The 17,642-nt window shown below is 35.9% G+C and overlaps 1 protein-coding gene across 1 annotated transcript in view; it reads left to right on the forward strand.

The window, feature by feature from the left end:
- The window catches only part of LOC107196049 (alpha-fetoprotein-like), a 41,041-nt gene extending 26,142 nt beyond the window's left edge, over positions 1-14,899 (forward strand). The window contains exons 13-14 of the mRNA XM_015593502.1: positions 5,527-5,659; positions 14,852-14,899. Coding sequence (XP_015448988.1) covers positions 5,527-5,659; positions 14,852-14,899 — 181 coding nt within the window. The remainder of the gene's footprint in view (positions 1-5,526; positions 5,660-14,851) is intronic.
- Positions 14,900-17,642: the final 2,743 nt, after the last annotated feature.

The raw sequence follows: 17,642 nt of genomic DNA on the forward strand, positions 1-17,642 counted from the left end.
CATTTATAAATTAGAAAATTTTATGAATATGTTATTACTTTATAATGTACTATTTTGATTTGATTGTTGTTACCAATACTGAAGCCTATTGATAAGAAATGTTTCCAGCAGAATACTATCTCTTTACATTTGATCAGGGTTTCCCAATGTGTGTTTTATGTAAAAAGGATTTCTGGAAAATGCAGCAATAGAATTCAATCCAGTGGTCTTTTCCACTCTCGCTTTCACATCATCTATTAGAATACTTAGTCATTCCACAACGTTGCCTACCTTCTTGTCATATTTCTTTCATTGTCATATTTCTTTTCCCTCATCCTTTCTTCATATGGTATGTTAGTTAGTTTTTGGTGCATAACAAATTGCACCAGAATGTAGTGGCTTAACACAGCACAGTTATTATTGCTCAAATATCTGTGGGTTGATTGGATAAGTCTGTTGACCTGGGCAAGCCTCAGCCATTCTCAGCAGGCTTACTCAAAAGTCTATGGTAAGCTTCTAAGTCAACTGCTAAGTCAGATGAGAGTTGGCTGGCCTTGGCTAGGATGCCTTGTCCCTGCTACACAGGCATGACGAAGCTTTATATGTATGGCAAAAATAAATAGGGATAGAGGATGTTAGAGTTTGATGACATATACTTCAAAGGAGCTATGACTTTTAAAAGAGGAAGAAGGAGAGATATGTTGGGAGCAGTGAAAGAGAACTAGGTGCTAAGGTAAGTGGAGTTTGAGCAAAAATAGCCTCCTCTTGAGAGGTCTTTGGGGAAACTGTGTCTTTTGGGGAGCCTCATGAGCAAGAAAGAGAAGTTCAGAGAAGAGGCTGCAGATATAGGGAAGTTTTCTGATGAGAAAGCCTCAATGTACAGAGGATGAGGAAGGGAGGACAAGGAGATGAGTTAGGGAGGACAAGGATGGGTCAGATTAAGGATGTAGAAACATCAGTATGATGACACGTGATCTGGGAGATTTAGCTTTCTGACTATGATTGAAGTGACAGAGGTATGACAGGCTTGGTCTCGGAAGTAGCACATGCAGCACACACAACCTTAGGGCAGCTGGTCTTGCTCTTTGCTCCTGAGAGCATAAGGTTAAGAGGTCACAACTGGTGGGCATTTCTCCCAATCCTCTCTATCCCAAATAGATGGATCAAATGGAGTACTTACTATCAGATCTTAGTAAAGAAGCTACTTGTTTTCTGTTGCAGACAAATAAATGTCCTTCTAGTGACATCAATCATCCATCTTTCTCTTTACCCCCAGCCCCAATCCTGAGCCTAGAGCCAAGATATTCTCATAGTTTAGGCATTCTCTCCTGGAATGAATTCTGCTGCTGCTGGATGTCATTTAGAGACCCCATTTGGAATGGAGAAACGGTGACTATTTTAGGAAAAGCCGAAGGGTGAAATTCTAGTTTCTTTGAATCAACAGGAAGCATTGAAAGCACTCCAGCCCCTGACAATGGGGTCAGTTCCCTTATAGTGCCCACCATGCTTCTTGCCCTCCTCACATGCCCTTGATCCTGTTCTCAGGAAAAGCAGACACTGGTCCTTGTTCCTTCACCTCCAACAGCATTAGAAGTGGTAGTTTATTTCTAATTGATTTATTTACTTTAAGACTTGCTCTTGCAGAGTCTAAATATTACTAGTCCAACAATATCATCTTATGAAGTGAGGCAAAGTATTTGTTGCCTTAGGGATGAACGTATTCTTTTGGTCAGCAAGTACAAGGTGGTTACTTGTCCTGCTTTATCATAGCACTTGCAATTTATAAGCCAGGTGATCTTGAAGCCCTTTCTTCATTTCTCAAGGTGAGCTGATCACAAACTAGGCTTTAAAACTTTCCAATAAGCACCCCAAAAACTAGCATTTAGTTAGTCATTTCTTCTTTAGCCCAGGCTTGATGTGAGAACATAAGGAGAAAGAAGTCTATTTTATTTGTAGAGTGCAGGATTTTCTTTCTCTTGAGGAAGTTTTCTGAGCATAGAGACACCACTTTATGTATGTCATCTCATTAAATCCTTACTACAAATTTATGAGGTAATATTGTTACCCCATCTCAATGATGAGGAAGAAGCTATGAAGGGAAGATCTGGTATGAGATCATGCAACAGGTAGCTAGGTTGTTAAGCTAGAATTTGCACCCCAGCAGTCTGAGTCAGCATATATAATTAACTACCAACATCTAGCTGCTAGATGAGTTATTATAATACTGGTTATAATTTGTAAAACATGGAGCTCTTCATATAAGGGCTAGATGATAATAAGTGTGAAATATTAAGAATCGTCCCTGTTCCAATGAATTCAATAGAGAAAAGAATAGCATAGAGATAGTTAATGTGGGGATTTCTGGAATATTCTAGAAGGATCCATACTGGGAGTGAAAGGCCAGGTAGAAAAATACACCTCCAATTTCCTGGGATAGTGGCAAGGACTTTCACCCCATATAATTCTGGTTGACCATCATAACATAAATCCCCCCAACACAAAAAATAAATAAATAACTTTTTTAAAATGAAGGGATTTCTGGAGGGAGAAGAAAATATTCAATGGATAGTAAAGAAAAAATAGAAGTGTTTGAAGTAAAAGAATTTAAAATCCAATTAAGAAAAATATTGAGTTGAAATGGTAAGATTTAAGAGAGTATATAAAGACTAGAATGTGCTTTAATTAAAATGGTGGACAAATTTAATGAAAATAACAAATTAATACTATAGAAATGAAAAACTGAAAACAAGTTGATGGCATTGAGAATTTAAAATAACACTGAAGATTTAAAAAAGTAAATCAAAAAAGTTAAAACTAAAAGAAAAGAAAAGATTAGGAGAAATATTTTTAAATAAAAGCAGTTAGTAGGTAGAGAGATCAGAGTGGAGGAGGAGGGCAGCAGAGGTAAATCAACTGCAAGCAGATGACAAGTATGTAACATAGTTGTTGGGGAGAGTGGGTCCAGCTTCCAAGTGGTACAGCATCCCCAGTTGTAGAAATGGCAGCCTTTATATCTGGAGTGCCGAGGAGAGCTAACATGACATCTTGAAACCTCTGCTCTGAATCCCATTCCCAGACCTTTTGTTTGCCTTCTTGTAATGGGAGACTGTTTTCTCCCTTGCCTATCCCAGTACAATGAGAGTGGTTTTCCTTGTTTAATAAGAAGCTGTTTGCTGGCTGGTCTGAAAACACAGCAGTTATGCTCGTCTTCCCCCTACTGATTCTTTTGGAGAAGTGCATTCAGAAACCAGCTGACTTAGGACTATTTATTGTGGGAGTCAAGGATGAGGGAGACTCTGGTTGGAAGCAATCAATAATTTGAAATAAAAGCAAGTTGTGCTGTTATTATTATAATGGTTCATTGTTGTTATTACCCTTGCCACTATGTATTGAGTGCCTTCAGTATACCAGTTACTCTACTCAGCCCTTTAAGATATTGTTTTCAGTCCTCGAAAAACCTTGCAATATTGGTATTCAACTTTTCTTTTTATAGATGAAGGTCAGAGAGGTTAAATATCTCACCCACCATCACACAAACGAGTGGAGGACCAAACTTGAACCAAAATTAGTTTGACTTCAAAGTTTGTGCCGTTTTTATGACATTAGAAGGAAAGAATTCCAGATTTTGTATGAACTAGCTGTAAACTGTAAACTATTCAAAGGTAGTACAACTGATTTGACTATATATCTAACCATACAAACTTGAATTATATAGAGAAACTTACAAACAAGAACAATGTTTTCTTTCACATGAAATCAAGTTTAGGCCTAATTAGAAGACTGAATAGGTACAGCTGGACAAAAAACAATGTTTATACTATTCTATTTCTTTTAAAATATTGATTTATTTTATTATTAAAGTGATACATAATCATTGCAGAATATTTAGAAAATATAGAAGAGAGAAGAAAATGATAATATTTTTATTCCGACCTAGCAGAGATACCCATTAAAATATATGTATAGGAATATACATACTTCCACAACTGTCCTCTGTCCATCAGTGTTTGGTTCTAATATTTAATAATGCAAGTTTTGCATACTCTTGCTACTACTTGCTTATACAAAATTTCAGTGCCGGCAACTGTCCTCATAATCCTTAGGGAAGAGTTTATGAAACTATCTGCACCTCTCTTACAAGCCAGTAATTCTCCAGGCATGCTCTCCTGGCACGGCTTCTGTGCCACTGGGAACAGTCATGCCCTCCAGGTATCACTGTCTCCTGCTCAACTGCAGACTGGTTCCCTTGAAGTGACAAAGCTGCTTTATGTTTGGCTGTAAAAAGAAAATAATACTTTCTTCTGCCCCCCAGGATTATGTGCTTTTAGCAAGTACCATGGCAGTGCTGCACGTGTCTTGATGGTTTTCGGGACTTTAATGAAAGTACTTTTACAGAACTTTTTCAAAGAATTATCACAATCTCAAATGGCTCAGAAATGAGTCTAAGGAAGGCCCAGCTGGGGAACCACAGAATTCCTTCTGTCTTCCACTGACCAAGCCTTTCCTACTGAATGGAGATCGCGAGCCTGACTTCTTATCTCAGGATGAGTCTCACAAGTACAGGCATATCTCATTTTATTGTACTTCACAGATATTGCCTTTTTTTTTTTTTTTTACAACTTGAAGGTTTGTGCAATCTTGCATCGAATGTCTATCAGTGCCTTTTATTTTTTGCCAACAGCATTTGCTCACTTTGTGTTGCTGTGTCACGTTTTGATAAGTCTCGTAATATTTCAAACTTTTTCGTTATTATTATATTTGTCATGGTGATCTGAGATTAAAGATCTTGGATGATACTATTGAAATCGTTTTTGGGACACTCAGAACATTTAGGTAAGCAGTAAAATACCGAACAATGTACATTTCCTCTATCCTTCATGCCTTGTTTTCTTTGTGGTTAAATCTCCTTTGGTCTAGAACAGTAAAAAAAGGGAAGGTTTGGAATACTATTTTATTAAATAGGCAGAAAACTGGTTACAATTTTAAATATTCAAAGTGGTTAAAACACTTGTTTATATAGTTGTGAGGGAAACTGATTCTGTGAGAGAAATCTGGTGTGACTATCAAGCCACTGAAGTTTTAAATTAGGTTATTGGTTTTCTCATTCAAAACATATGGAGCCCTCAAATTCCAGATATGTTATATTGTAATATTGATTTGGAAGCTAGTTGTTTAGAACAAATATTGTTTATAACAACTGTTAGAGGAAAAACTATTTAATTTACTATATAACCTATTTATCATTCAATGCCATGAAAGGAGAAAACAAAAATGTTAACTCTAATAATAATTACATAGAGATAATTAAATTTAATTTAATACTTACACTGAAGAGATGTGCTTGAGAAAAAGTATGCTGAATAAAACATGAAGATGGAGATGAACATTGTGAAAAATATGAAGACATCAGGGCATTTTGAGGGCCTTTCAGCTCAGGACTGGGAGTGATGAAAAGGCGTGGTGTGCAGCTTTAAATAAGGCAGGTCTGCAGCTGACCTTCTAGAACTCAGGTAGTACTTGTATTTTTGCCACTCATTTCTGATCCAGGCTCCTCAGCAACCTTGTGAAGCAGAAACCATATGCAACAGAGATGCAGTTCCAATCAATTATTCCGGATTTCACTCACCTGGCAAAGATGTGCTGCCAAGCAGAAAAAAGTGAAATATGTTTCCAAGAAGAGGTATTCCTATTTCCTTGCCTGTTCTCTTTGCACTCTTTGGGCTTCTTAAAGTTAAAAAAGCTTTTTCTCCATTCCAATTATGAGTGGATTAGGAGAAAATCACTGTCTAGATGGACTGATATATTTGGTTGTAGGATATGTTAATAGTTATGTTTGTTTGAGAAAATTAGGAGTGTTAGACATGGATAGATATGAATAAAAGAGTCATGATACCATATGGACTGGGCATGTTTATGACTGGGAATGGAAGAGAGAAGGATGAATTGAAGACTGATAACTGTAGAGAAATGGAGTCCTTGGAAATACAGAGAAATATAAAAGAAATAACAGTTTGAAGACCTGTCTGAACAAACTATAGTTTTGTTCTAGAGATTTCTGAGGGCATGATCAGGAAGAGTCACCAAATGTAGTTTAGGGCTTAACTAAGGAACCTAAGGATTTCATTTTCTCAGTGGCCAGAAGATGACTAGAATAGGGATTGAAGAATTGGAAAGAACGATGGCCAGAGAAGAGTGTTTATCTGTGTACACACGCCAGACTGACTACCAGGAAACTGTTTTCTGTAATTTATCTAATGGCATGTAGTTAACAAGTAAATGATTTTTACTTGTTAAATCATTTTAAGTCAAATTTACTTGTGACTTAAATTTCAAAGAACATCATGGTGGCACAGAATATTCATGTAAATTCATGCAGCGGAACTGGAATAGACTGTTCTCTCAGAGGCACGACTTGATGAGCAGAAACTTGGATACAGTGGGTAATAGTACCTGAGTAGAGGAAATTAATTGTTCAGGTTAAAAAAAAAAATAAAGCAGCCTTTACAGTCAAAACAGGCTGGGGCTGGTTAGGACTGTAGCGAAGTTTAACAATGGCCCAAGAAAATGTTTTCACAGGTAACAATTTTCACAAATGCCTTAAATTTCTTTAGTGGCTCTTTTCTATGTAATCAGCCAAACTGTACATGTATATTTTATTGAAAGTCATATATCTGTAGTCCAGTCAAAGATAGGCAAACTACAGCCCTCGGGCTAAAGCGGTTCTACTTTCTGTTTTTGTAAATAAGGTTGTATCAGGACACAGTCATGCCCATTTACTTACATATTGCCTACTACTGTTCTTTTGTCTACAACAAGAGAACTGAGTAGTTGCAGAATTGAGTAGTAGTAACAGAGACTGTATGAACTGCAAAGGCCCCAATATTTATAATTTGGCGCTTCACGGAAAAATAATTCGCTGACTCCCAGACTAGCTGATATAAAAAATGAAAATAATTACCTATACTGGAATCCATTTACTTATTTTAAAGCTGTTTTACTTTTTGTAAAGCCTTCAGAAAACATGTCTCTACCCATGTAACAACCCCATAGCCACACAAAGAAACACTTTTGCAGAAGGGCCTGTGCCTGGAAATTTCCAAGGGAGTTTTCTTGAAGTTTTCTTGCCCTTGAGGACCACTTCAAGAACAACTTTTCTAAAGTACAAGTAGATAATTACAAACTATTCCCTCATCCGCTCCCAATGTTTTCATACGCCTTTTAATGAGAAGTTAGAACCAAAGACAGTAACAGGAATAATAAAACAATTGGAAAATAATAATTTATGGAAAAAATTGAAAGAATTTAGGGATATTAAATATAAATATAAGACTGGATTATTTAAAAAATAACTTTATAGTATATTAATAGGCCTAACAAAAAATGTGGGAATAGATGATCAAAATATTTTGAAATCTTATCATCAAGAATTTTTCTTTGTGCTTCTGTGTTTGTGGAAGGAGTCTAGATTTGATTATAGTATGAAGGAATATTAGTGGCTTTGGGAGTCTCCATGGAACCACAATCCCAGAGGTGAAGTGGCTCAGCCAACTGGCAGTCTGCAAATGTTCCAAGTCAGGTTAAAAGACCAACTGCCCCAGGGACCTACAGGCATTTTCTTTCTTTTTTTTTTTTTCTCTTCTGAAATTACAATAACCAATTATGTGAACTTGTTCTTCCTCTTAAAAGAGAAAGCAGACAAGTTTGAAGACTGCCTTTCTAGCAATGGCTATTGGGAAAAGGCATTTTTAGATAAGATGGAGGCTGTATTTTGAGTAGTTAGCCAGAATGAGGGCAAGTTCTAAGGAGAAAAAGTACAGCAAAGTCGTGTTGGAATGTTGGCAAGAGTAAGAATAAAATATAAAGGAGGAATAAAATAAGAAACTCAGCTACACAAGGTGTATTTGGATCATCCAAAGAAAAGGAATCTCACCTTTCATAAAATAATAATGTGAGTTATAATCCTCAGCAGGTTCAAGGAGAAAATTCTCTCTTTAAGGTGAGTGGAGAAAGATAACTATAACCTGAAATATCTATCTATCTATCAAAAGAATATAATATAGAAGAAAATTAACATGAATTAGCAGAAATTTGGACAGGGTGAAATGATGTTTTGAAAATAACACATGAATTTAACAATAAAAACAACCCCAAAGTTCTGCTTTTATTTTTACTTTTAAAAATAATTATTTTTTAAATTACAGTTAACACTTCAATGTTATATTAGATTCAGGTATACAACATAGTGATTAGACATTTCTATCACTTACAAAGTGATCACCCCAATAAATCTACTACCCATCTGACACCATACATAGTTATTATAATATTATCAACTATATTCCTTATGCTATACTTTATTTCCCCATGACTATTTTGTAACTACCTTTTTGTATTTTTTAATATCTTCCCCTTTTTAACCCAGCCACCCAACTCCCCTCTCATCTGGCAACCATCAAAATGTTCTCTGTATCTGTGAGTTTCTTTCTGTTTTGTTGTTTGTTTGTTTTGTTTTTTAAATTCCACATATAAGTGAAATTATATGGCATTTGTCTTTCTCTGTCTGACTTACTCCATTCAGTTTTATGCCTTCTAGGTTTATCTAAGTTGTTGCAGATGGCAAGATTTCATTCTTTTTTATGGCTAGATAATATTCCATTATATATATGTAGTACTCTTCTTTATCAATTCATCCATTGATGGACATTTAGATTGCCTCCATATAGTAAATAATGCTGCAATGAACATATGGATTCACGTGTCCTTTCAAAGTAGTGTTTTTGTTTTTTTCATATAAACACCCAGAAGGGGGATAACTAGGTCCTTCTTTGTCTCTTGTTGTAACCTTCGTTTTAAAGTCTATTTTGTCTGGTATAAATATTGTTACCCTAGCTTTTTTGTTCTTTAGTTTTCATTTTCATGAAATATCTTTTTCTGTCTCTTTACTTTCAGTCAGTGTGTCTTTCAATCTGAAATGAGTCTCTTGTAGACAGCATATATAAAGGTCTTGTTTTCTAATCCATTCAGCCACCCTATGTCTTTCGATTGGAGCATTTAATCCATTTACATTTGAAGTAATTGTTGCCATTTTATTATTCATATTTTTTGTCTTTTTTCTTTTTTATCTTTAAAAAGTTTATTTAACATTACCTGTAATACTGGTTTGGTGGTGATAAACTCCTTTAGCTTTTTCTTGTTTGGGAAACTCTTTATTTGTCCTTCGATTCTAAATGATAACTTTGCTAGGTAGAGTAATCTTTATTGTAGGCCCTTGCTTTTCATCATTTTGAATATTTCATGCCAATCCCTCTGGCCTGCACAGTTTCTGTTGGGAAATCAACTGACAATCTTATGGAAGCTTCCTTGTAGGTAACTAATTCTCTTGCTGTTTTTAGAATTCTCTCTTTGGCATTTTAATTATGATGTATCTTTGTCTGAGCCTCTCTGGGTTCATCTTGTTTGTGACTCTGCACTTCCTGGCCTTGTATGTATATTTTCTTTACACATGAGGAAAATTTTCAGTCATTATTTCTTTAAATAGGTTTTCAATCTCTTGCTCTCTCTTTTCTCCTTCTGGTACCTCTAAGATGCAAGTTGTTGCATCTAAGATGCTTGATGTTGTTCCAGAGGTCCCTTAAACTATCCTCAGTTTTTTGGATTCTTTTTTTCTTTTTGTTGTTCTGATTGGATGTTTTCTTCTACCTTATATTCCAAATTGCTGATGTGATTCTCTGTTTTTTCTAATTTACTGTTGATTCTTTGTAATGTATTCTTCATTTCAGTTATTATATTCGTAATTTCTGACTTGTTCTTTTTTATGTTTTCTAACTCTATTTTTATGTTTCCTGTCTCTTTGTTAAAGTTCTCACTGAGATCACTGAGCATCCTTATAGCCAATGTTTTGAACTCTGCATATGGTAGATTGCCTGTCTCCATTTTGTTTAGTTCTTTTCTGGAGCTTTGCTCTCTTCTTTCATTTGGGACATGTATCTTTGTCTCCCCATTTTGGCTGCCTCCCTGTGTTTGTTTCTATGTATAGGTAGGGCTGCTATGTCTCTCTGTTTTGGTAGAGTGGCCTTATGTAGTAGGTGTTCTGTGGGACCCAGTGTCGTAGCCTCCTTGATCACCTGAGCTGGGTGCTCCAGGTGAGTCCCTTGTGTGGGTTGTATGTGCCATCCTATTGTAGTTGAGCCTAGGTTGCTGTTTGCACATCAGTGGGAAGGTTTGACTCTCAGGTTGATTGGTTGCAAAGACTGACTGTGACCACAGTGGAGGAACTATTGTGTAGGGGATGATACTAAGGAGGAGGATTCATTTTAGTGGGGCTCTGATCCCTGCCTAGTCTCTCCTTTGGGTGTGTCATTTGTGGAGGCGGTTGGGTGATGCTCTGGTGTGATCTGAAGCTAGCCACTGGGTGTGTTGTTTCTGGGGCCTCTTGGGAGGGGCTCTGTTGCAGACCAAAGTCAGTGTTGCCTATGCCTTGCCTAGGGTCACTTGGTATGAGCTACAAAGTGATCTTCAGATGGTTACCACTTGTGCTGAGCTTGGAGATGCCTAGAAGAGACTAAGCTGTGAACCAAGACTGGCTGCTGTTAGTACTGGGCTTGGGGCTGCTTAGCAAATGGTAGGCATGCTGAGGCCAGATGCTGCTTGTGTGGGGTTCATGAACCTTTGAGAGATTTTAAGAAAGTCTGTAGAATAAGCCAACACAGATCATTTGTATGGAAAAGCCACTAGAAGCAGCTTGAGTAGGCCCACAAGTTAGGTGGGGCAGGATCTCTGGGAATCACCAAGGTGAGGTGAATAGTGTTGGCTAGGTTGACGGATACTCAGATATGGTGCCTGCCTGTAACTGCATGCCAGGTTGGAGGAGGGCTCAACAAAGGAACAATGTTTTTGCCAGCATTTCAGTCTGGGAGAAAGCTACCCCACCACTCCTCGTGCTAAAATCAGACAATTCAATTCTTCTGCATATGTCTCTGGTACTTTGGGAGCTGCTGCCCCAATGCTGGAGCTCAGAGTGAGTGAGTCTATCAGTGGGTAAGTTCATGTACAGGCCCCTTTAAGAGAAACACTTGAGACTCCAGCCGCCCTGTTTCGCTCAGCCACAATCTCGGCTGGTTTTCATAGCCAGAAGTTGTGGGAACTTATCTTCCTGGCACTGGTGCTCTGGGCTGTGGAGCCCAGTGTGGGATTGGGACCCTGCTCCTTTGGGGGGATCTCTGCAGCCGAGATATCATTTCTGATTTTAATTGTCCTACTTGGGTGTAGGATACCCATTCTGCATCTTTGCTTCTCCTACCAGTATGGCCTTAGTTATAGGACTTCTGTTCAGGTAGGCAATTCTCAGTTATGGTTGTTCTGTAGTTTAGTTGTAACTTTAATGTGGTTGTGAGAGGAGGCCAGCACAGAATTTACCTACTCTGCCATTTTGACTGCTGCTTTTAGATGTGACTTAACACAAGTTCATATGAAGAGACCTGCTGGTTTAAGTAGTCTATACTAACAACTTGATGGGTCTATTATCAAAACTATTGCAATCTTGGAATGCATTTCTGAAGGAAAATAAGCATCAAATTAAGCAATGTGATAATCCCAATCTATATGGGTCAGGTCATTTTGGGTTATCATGTTTAGTTTTTTATGATATGTTACATAACTTTTGAAAATTATGTAAGTAATATACAAACATGATAAATTTTCAAACAGAAGAGCAGGTCATGGTTCCCATTCTCAAAAGATAACCAATTAAAAATTTTTACTTTTAGTTCTCCTAGTGATTACTATCATCACTTTAATATTACTAAAATATTATCATTACTTAAAGAATATAGTGTACTTACACTAACTTCAACAACCCTTCCCACAAATTATTTCTCAATTTTTTAAAAAAAGTATTTTTAGTTCTTATATTGTTTCTATTTTATTTCTTGGTCCTGCAACTTCAGTCAGCATCTGATGATTCTCTAAAACATAATTAACATGTCTAAATTTCTTTTGATTTCTTTGCCAGGTTTCCTTTTTAAAGCTATACATTACTTCTACACTGTCTGGGTTTATTCATCCTGCTTTGTAAATATAAGGTTTATGTGCTTTGTTAATAGATTGATGCAAAAAACTGGAAACCATTAAATAGTATATTCAATAGTGTGTTTACTTAGAATATTATTTACAGCAATACTGTGAATGAATTGACCAATAAGTTAATGACTTATTCTGTACACCTAAAGGGTGTCAAGATTAAATGAAGTGTCTTTTCTTAGCTACTATCAAATGTAGAAAAACATGCCATATTTATTTAGTTTTGCACATTTGGACTATAATTTCTTAGTGTATCCTTCTTTTTTGAGAGTTTCTAATTGCCTTTCATTTTTCTCGTTGACAAATAAAGCACCTACTTTAATCACACCACTAAAATATTTCAGATTCTTAATCATATAGTTTTTGTAATAGAATATTCTCTCCTCTTAAAGCTACATTTAGAAATATAAAACTGACTTAATCTTTCAGTTTGGATCTAATAGTTTCTAGAACTGATTCATGGCTGTCCACATGGGGTTTCTTTTCAGTGTAATCTTGGGTAAATTTTATTATTTCTAAAATCCTATTTGTCTTTTTTCTTGGATTCTTTTAAGTTTTCTTGGCCTGCATTTATATGTGTGTATGTATGGATGTGTGTATTTTTCCATAATGAGCACATGGGATATAAACTTTCTGGGTCCTTGCATTTGTAAATATTATTTTGTTCATATATTTGCATAGCATTTTATCTGGTATGTCAGTTGGGACTCTTTAGCTGTAAATAATAGGATCAAAATCTGGCTCACCTAAGTAAAAATTAGTTTATTGAAAGGATAGTGGCAGCTTCAGGAATCTTTAGGCAGTTTTTGAAAAACAGGAATCTTTTGAAAAACAGGCTGTGCAGTAGACATCCCTTGGGATGTGCTTTTCAATCCTTTGTTTTCATTCTAGATACTCTTTGGACATGATGATTTGCCAATACCCTTTTAAAATGTGTTGTCTCTCATCTCTTCCAAAATTCTAATGCAATAACCATAAAAATATACAAAAACAAAACAAAACAAAACAAAACTTATCACTAAAAAGAAAAATCTCCATCAACGTAAGAGATATTGATAAACTTCTGGAAAAATAAAAACAAAACCATTGGTATGATATTAACCAATCTTCCAAAGTGCAGAAATAGGAGCTCAGAAAAGTAACATGAATAGATGCACCAGCAATAAAAGACCCGGAAGTCATTCATTGATGAAGATTTTTCTTTTTAGTGATAGTTTTTTTTTGTATATTGTTATTGTTATTGCATTAGAATTTTGGAAGAGATAAGAGACAACACATTTTAAAAGGGTATTGGCAAATCATCATGTCCAAAGAGTATCTAGAATGAAAAAAAGGATTGAAAAGCACATCCCGAGGGATATGGAGAAATAAACTGGCAATGTTTATCCAAAAGTCTTAGGATAGGTGACATGTTAGCAGTCTCCTAACAAAGCCCAGAATTACAGTGAATCAAAGAGTGACTGATTTGGTCTCAACATATGGAACATATTTCCTCTTTCTTCTCTCTGTTATCTGCATTCTATCATACGAGTTCATGTTTTGTATTTCAAAATCTTGCTTGGGCCTCACATCAAGATGTAGAGTTATTGTCATTTTTTATTTCATGCAGGGCAGTCCTTATTATTATAATGCATTCCTTCTACCTTAGCTTTATCAGAAACTCTTTTTTTCCCCCAGTACTTGCTAGCATGACAAATTAGAAATTTACCAGAGAACTATGGAATAAATGAAGTCAGGAAGGACTGACATGGAGAAATATGACTTCCTCCACTATTGTTCAGTTCAGAGAAAATGAACAAGATTAAATATAAGGGTCTAGTGATTGCTTAAGGAAAAATTTCCCATGAAGACCCATGAAGATTGGTTTAAAAAGTCTGAGTTACCAAAGAACCTAGGGTACATTAAACTCTAGAGGCATTTTTAAAATGAACCTACATAGATTCTACTCTCTCTAGATAATTTAGGATAGTACTGCTTGAGGGTAAAAAGGAGGATTAAATTGATAGACTTCTAATCATTTTCCAAAGAATCATAAGGGCTCTTAAGAGTATAAGTCATCTATCCCTCAGAATGTGTGTGTGTGTGTGTGTGTGTGTGTGTGTGTGTGTGTGTGTGCACGCGCATGTGCGTGCACATGCGTGCATGTGGAGTTCTGGAGGTCTCATTTCCGGTTTGCTTAAAATCTCACTTTTATCTATCTATCATCTATCTATCTATCTATCTATCTATCTATCTATCTATCTATCTATCTATCTATCTATCTATCTATCTTGGCTTCCACAAATGATTTTTATTTGAACAATGACTATACAGGTAAAAATTGGGGAAAACTGCTGGAAGTGATGTAGAGGTCTATAGCAGTATGTATGAAGAGGGTAGAGAGATACTCTAATTTATTTTAGTGGCTTCTTCCTCTTGAGTCCCTGTACCTGACTATGTGATGATTTAGCCTGGAATTAGCCTAGAACGGTTTTAAAATTCAGTGAGAAGCTGATGCTGATTGTTCGTTTTTACCCTGCAGCGAAAGAGTTCCATATTTTTGTGAGAAGAAAGCAAATTTTTATTTATTCCAAATCTGGGGTCCTGAAAATAGAGGAGACATTGCAGTTAATTAAATCATCAAGCCTTTGAGAAATTCTATGACCTTGAGAAACAAGGTCATTAAAGCCAACTCAGGCATACAACAGAGAGGTTGTAAATATTTTCTCTTTGGGGATCATAGCTGTTTAGGTGTTTTTGTTTGTTTGTTTTCCCTCCTTCTCTCACAGATGTGCTTATTTGCTTTTTTTCGTAGGAGTCCAAACTGATCGAAAAGTGCCAGTCTCTTTTGGGAAGCAAATGATCCCAGCAAATGTCAATGTAGGATCTTTGCTGAGATCTGCATTTTATTTTTCATGAATAAGAAAACACATGTCAAATATTCAAAATAAAATAATAACCAACAAAATAATTTTTCAGCTAATTATAATGTTATTCAAGAACACTAAAGAGTCTACACTAGATCTCCCCTTTCCTATTCAACAGAGAAATCTGCTTATTGTAACCCTCATACAATCCACTTTCATTCTTTTTTCCCTCCCTAAGCTTCCTGGTTCTTAGAAGCAGCAACAGAACTATGAAATCAAGGGGCCTTTGAAAAGCCTCAGGTAGTTGTAAAAGGCTGCCACATTTACTGGGAACTGGTTATTAGGTTTCCAGAGAGAAAAGACCCCAAGTATAAATGGAGTTCTTGTCTATGCTGCTACTAAAAATGATTATTGATAAATTGAATGAAATGTACTTTATAATAAAGTTACCTGCAAAACTGTTTGCCTTTCATCTTTATCCTATACATGTGATGCAGACATTGGAACCAAGGGGTCCTAATATATTTCTATCAATTTGAGCTTTCAGCGATGATTTGTAATAGCAGTCTTTTTCCTGGAAATCTTGGTGTAAATGATGTAAAGAACTTATTATTTGGACTTATTTGTACTTTTCCAGATTTTGCGGGGGAGTAATAAAAAGCAAGTAGTAATATTTTAGTGTTTACTAAATAAGTTAATTATTTTGATTAGATAAAATAATTTAATTCTCTTTACTTGATTTTAAATAGTATTCCTCACTCCAGTGGTTTCAACATGTTTCTATACATTAGCAAGTTAAATCCAATAAATATATGTTAAGTACATATTGCATTTAATACACTGCTAGGTGCTTCAGGGAATAGCATGAATATGATAAGACCAGATCACTAGTAAGTTCACGTAAAATATAAACACATAAGGAATTATAATAATGGGTAAATTTCAAATTTCCATTGTCACAAGAGCAGAGTTAAGTGATAATGTGGTACACAGGAGTTTGAGATCACACACTGTCTCATAGATCAGAAGAGGTCATGAAAGAAGTGACTCCGGTCAAGGACTAGACAATGAGCATGGCTTCAACAGAGAGATGTGGTAGAGTGTGAGGTGTTTAGAGGAATGGTGAATGAGTTAGTTTGGCTAGTTTTAAGATAAGAATTAAGGTAAGCTGTGAGCATAAGACTTAGTGGAAGATAGGGTTGCAATGATGGGTGAGGACATATTGTAGTTTAATTATGACAGCTAATATTCACCACATGCTTTTGTGTAAAATGCTAGCCACGTATTATTATTGTATGGTATTATTACATGTATTATCCCTATAACACCTACAACCATTTCATGACGTAGATACTATTATTCCCATTTTACAAATGAGGTCACATAAGAATGCCAAATTGAGGGAGAGTAGTTTAGGGTGAGGCCACAATGGTTAAAAGTGTGGATTTTGGAGCCGTAGCTTCAAATCCTCCCCAGCTCCTGTACTGAAAACTTTAACAAATCTCTTTACCTCTCTCTTCATGGCTTACTTTCATCATCTACAAAATTAGGGTGAGTGATTTCCTCCTGGGCCTGTGATAGACATTAAATGAATTGATATATGTAAAGCACTTAAAATAGTGCTTGATGAATGGTAAGTGCTATCAGTTTAAACAATATGATATTGCTGCTTTTCAGGTCAAATATTGACCATTTCAAATGGCTCGATCTAATAGGTGTTAGCTATTAGTATTAATTTAAAAGCCAAATGGATGCCATTGTAGGGTTTTGCCCTCTTTAGTTGCATCTTGTTCTTTTATTTCCTTTCATATGTAGATATACTAACATAATAATTACACCTGCCAACATCAACTGCCTTGTAAATGGATGTCTTTCCCCTTCAGTTCCTGAAACCAATCTGAACAGCCCTAAACAAAATTCCACAGTAACACTGTTTAACTGAATATTTCATATAACCAAGAGATAATAAAATATTCCATCATATTAGGGAAAACCATATAGAATCTTTTCTATATGGTTTTCTATACATACTTCTTCAGCTGCTAGGTCAAATCTGTGAAAAAGGAGGCATATATACAAGGGATTTTACAAAAAAATATTTCAGATAATTCACTTACTCATTCTTTTATTCACTCATTAATTCATCCAGTCCTTTATTCAATTGATTTTTATTGAGCACATTCTATACACAAGACACAACATTAAATACAGCAAAGGATACAAAGATGAATGTGACAGGTGTTCTACGATTAATAGGTATAACAGTAGCTGGAATTGAATTTGAACTACTATATAACTGGTGGTGACATATCCAAACCATCTAAAGCAAGGATAACTAGTTTTGTGACAAAAGGTTATATTCTTCTATTAAGCAAAGATGAGTCTAAAGTGAACTTATTTTTGTCTCAAAAATTGTATTAGTTATATACTGTGAAGTAAATTATTCTAAAATTTAGCAGCATACTACAACAAACATTTCTTGTCTTACACAGTTTCCGAGGATCAAAATCCAGGAGTTATTTAGCTGAATTTTCTGGCTCGGGGTCTCTCATGAAGTTGTAGTCAAGCTATTAGACAGGGCTGTAGTTGCCTGAAGATTTGACTAGAGCTAGCACATGGCCTGCTCAACCAGCTGAGGATGGAAGGTTTCAATTCCTTTCTGGCTTTTGGCAAAAGGTCTCCATTCTTGTCATGTATTCCTTTCCCCAGGGACATAGCAGGTGGCCTTTTCCAGAGCCA

This window comes from Pteropus alecto, unplaced genomic scaffold (assembly GCF_000325575.1).
Source record: "Pteropus alecto unplaced genomic scaffold, ASM32557v1 scaffold237, whole genome shotgun sequence".
In the NCBI taxonomy this organism is placed as follows: Eukaryota; Metazoa; Chordata; class Mammalia; order Chiroptera; family Pteropodidae; genus Pteropus; species Pteropus alecto.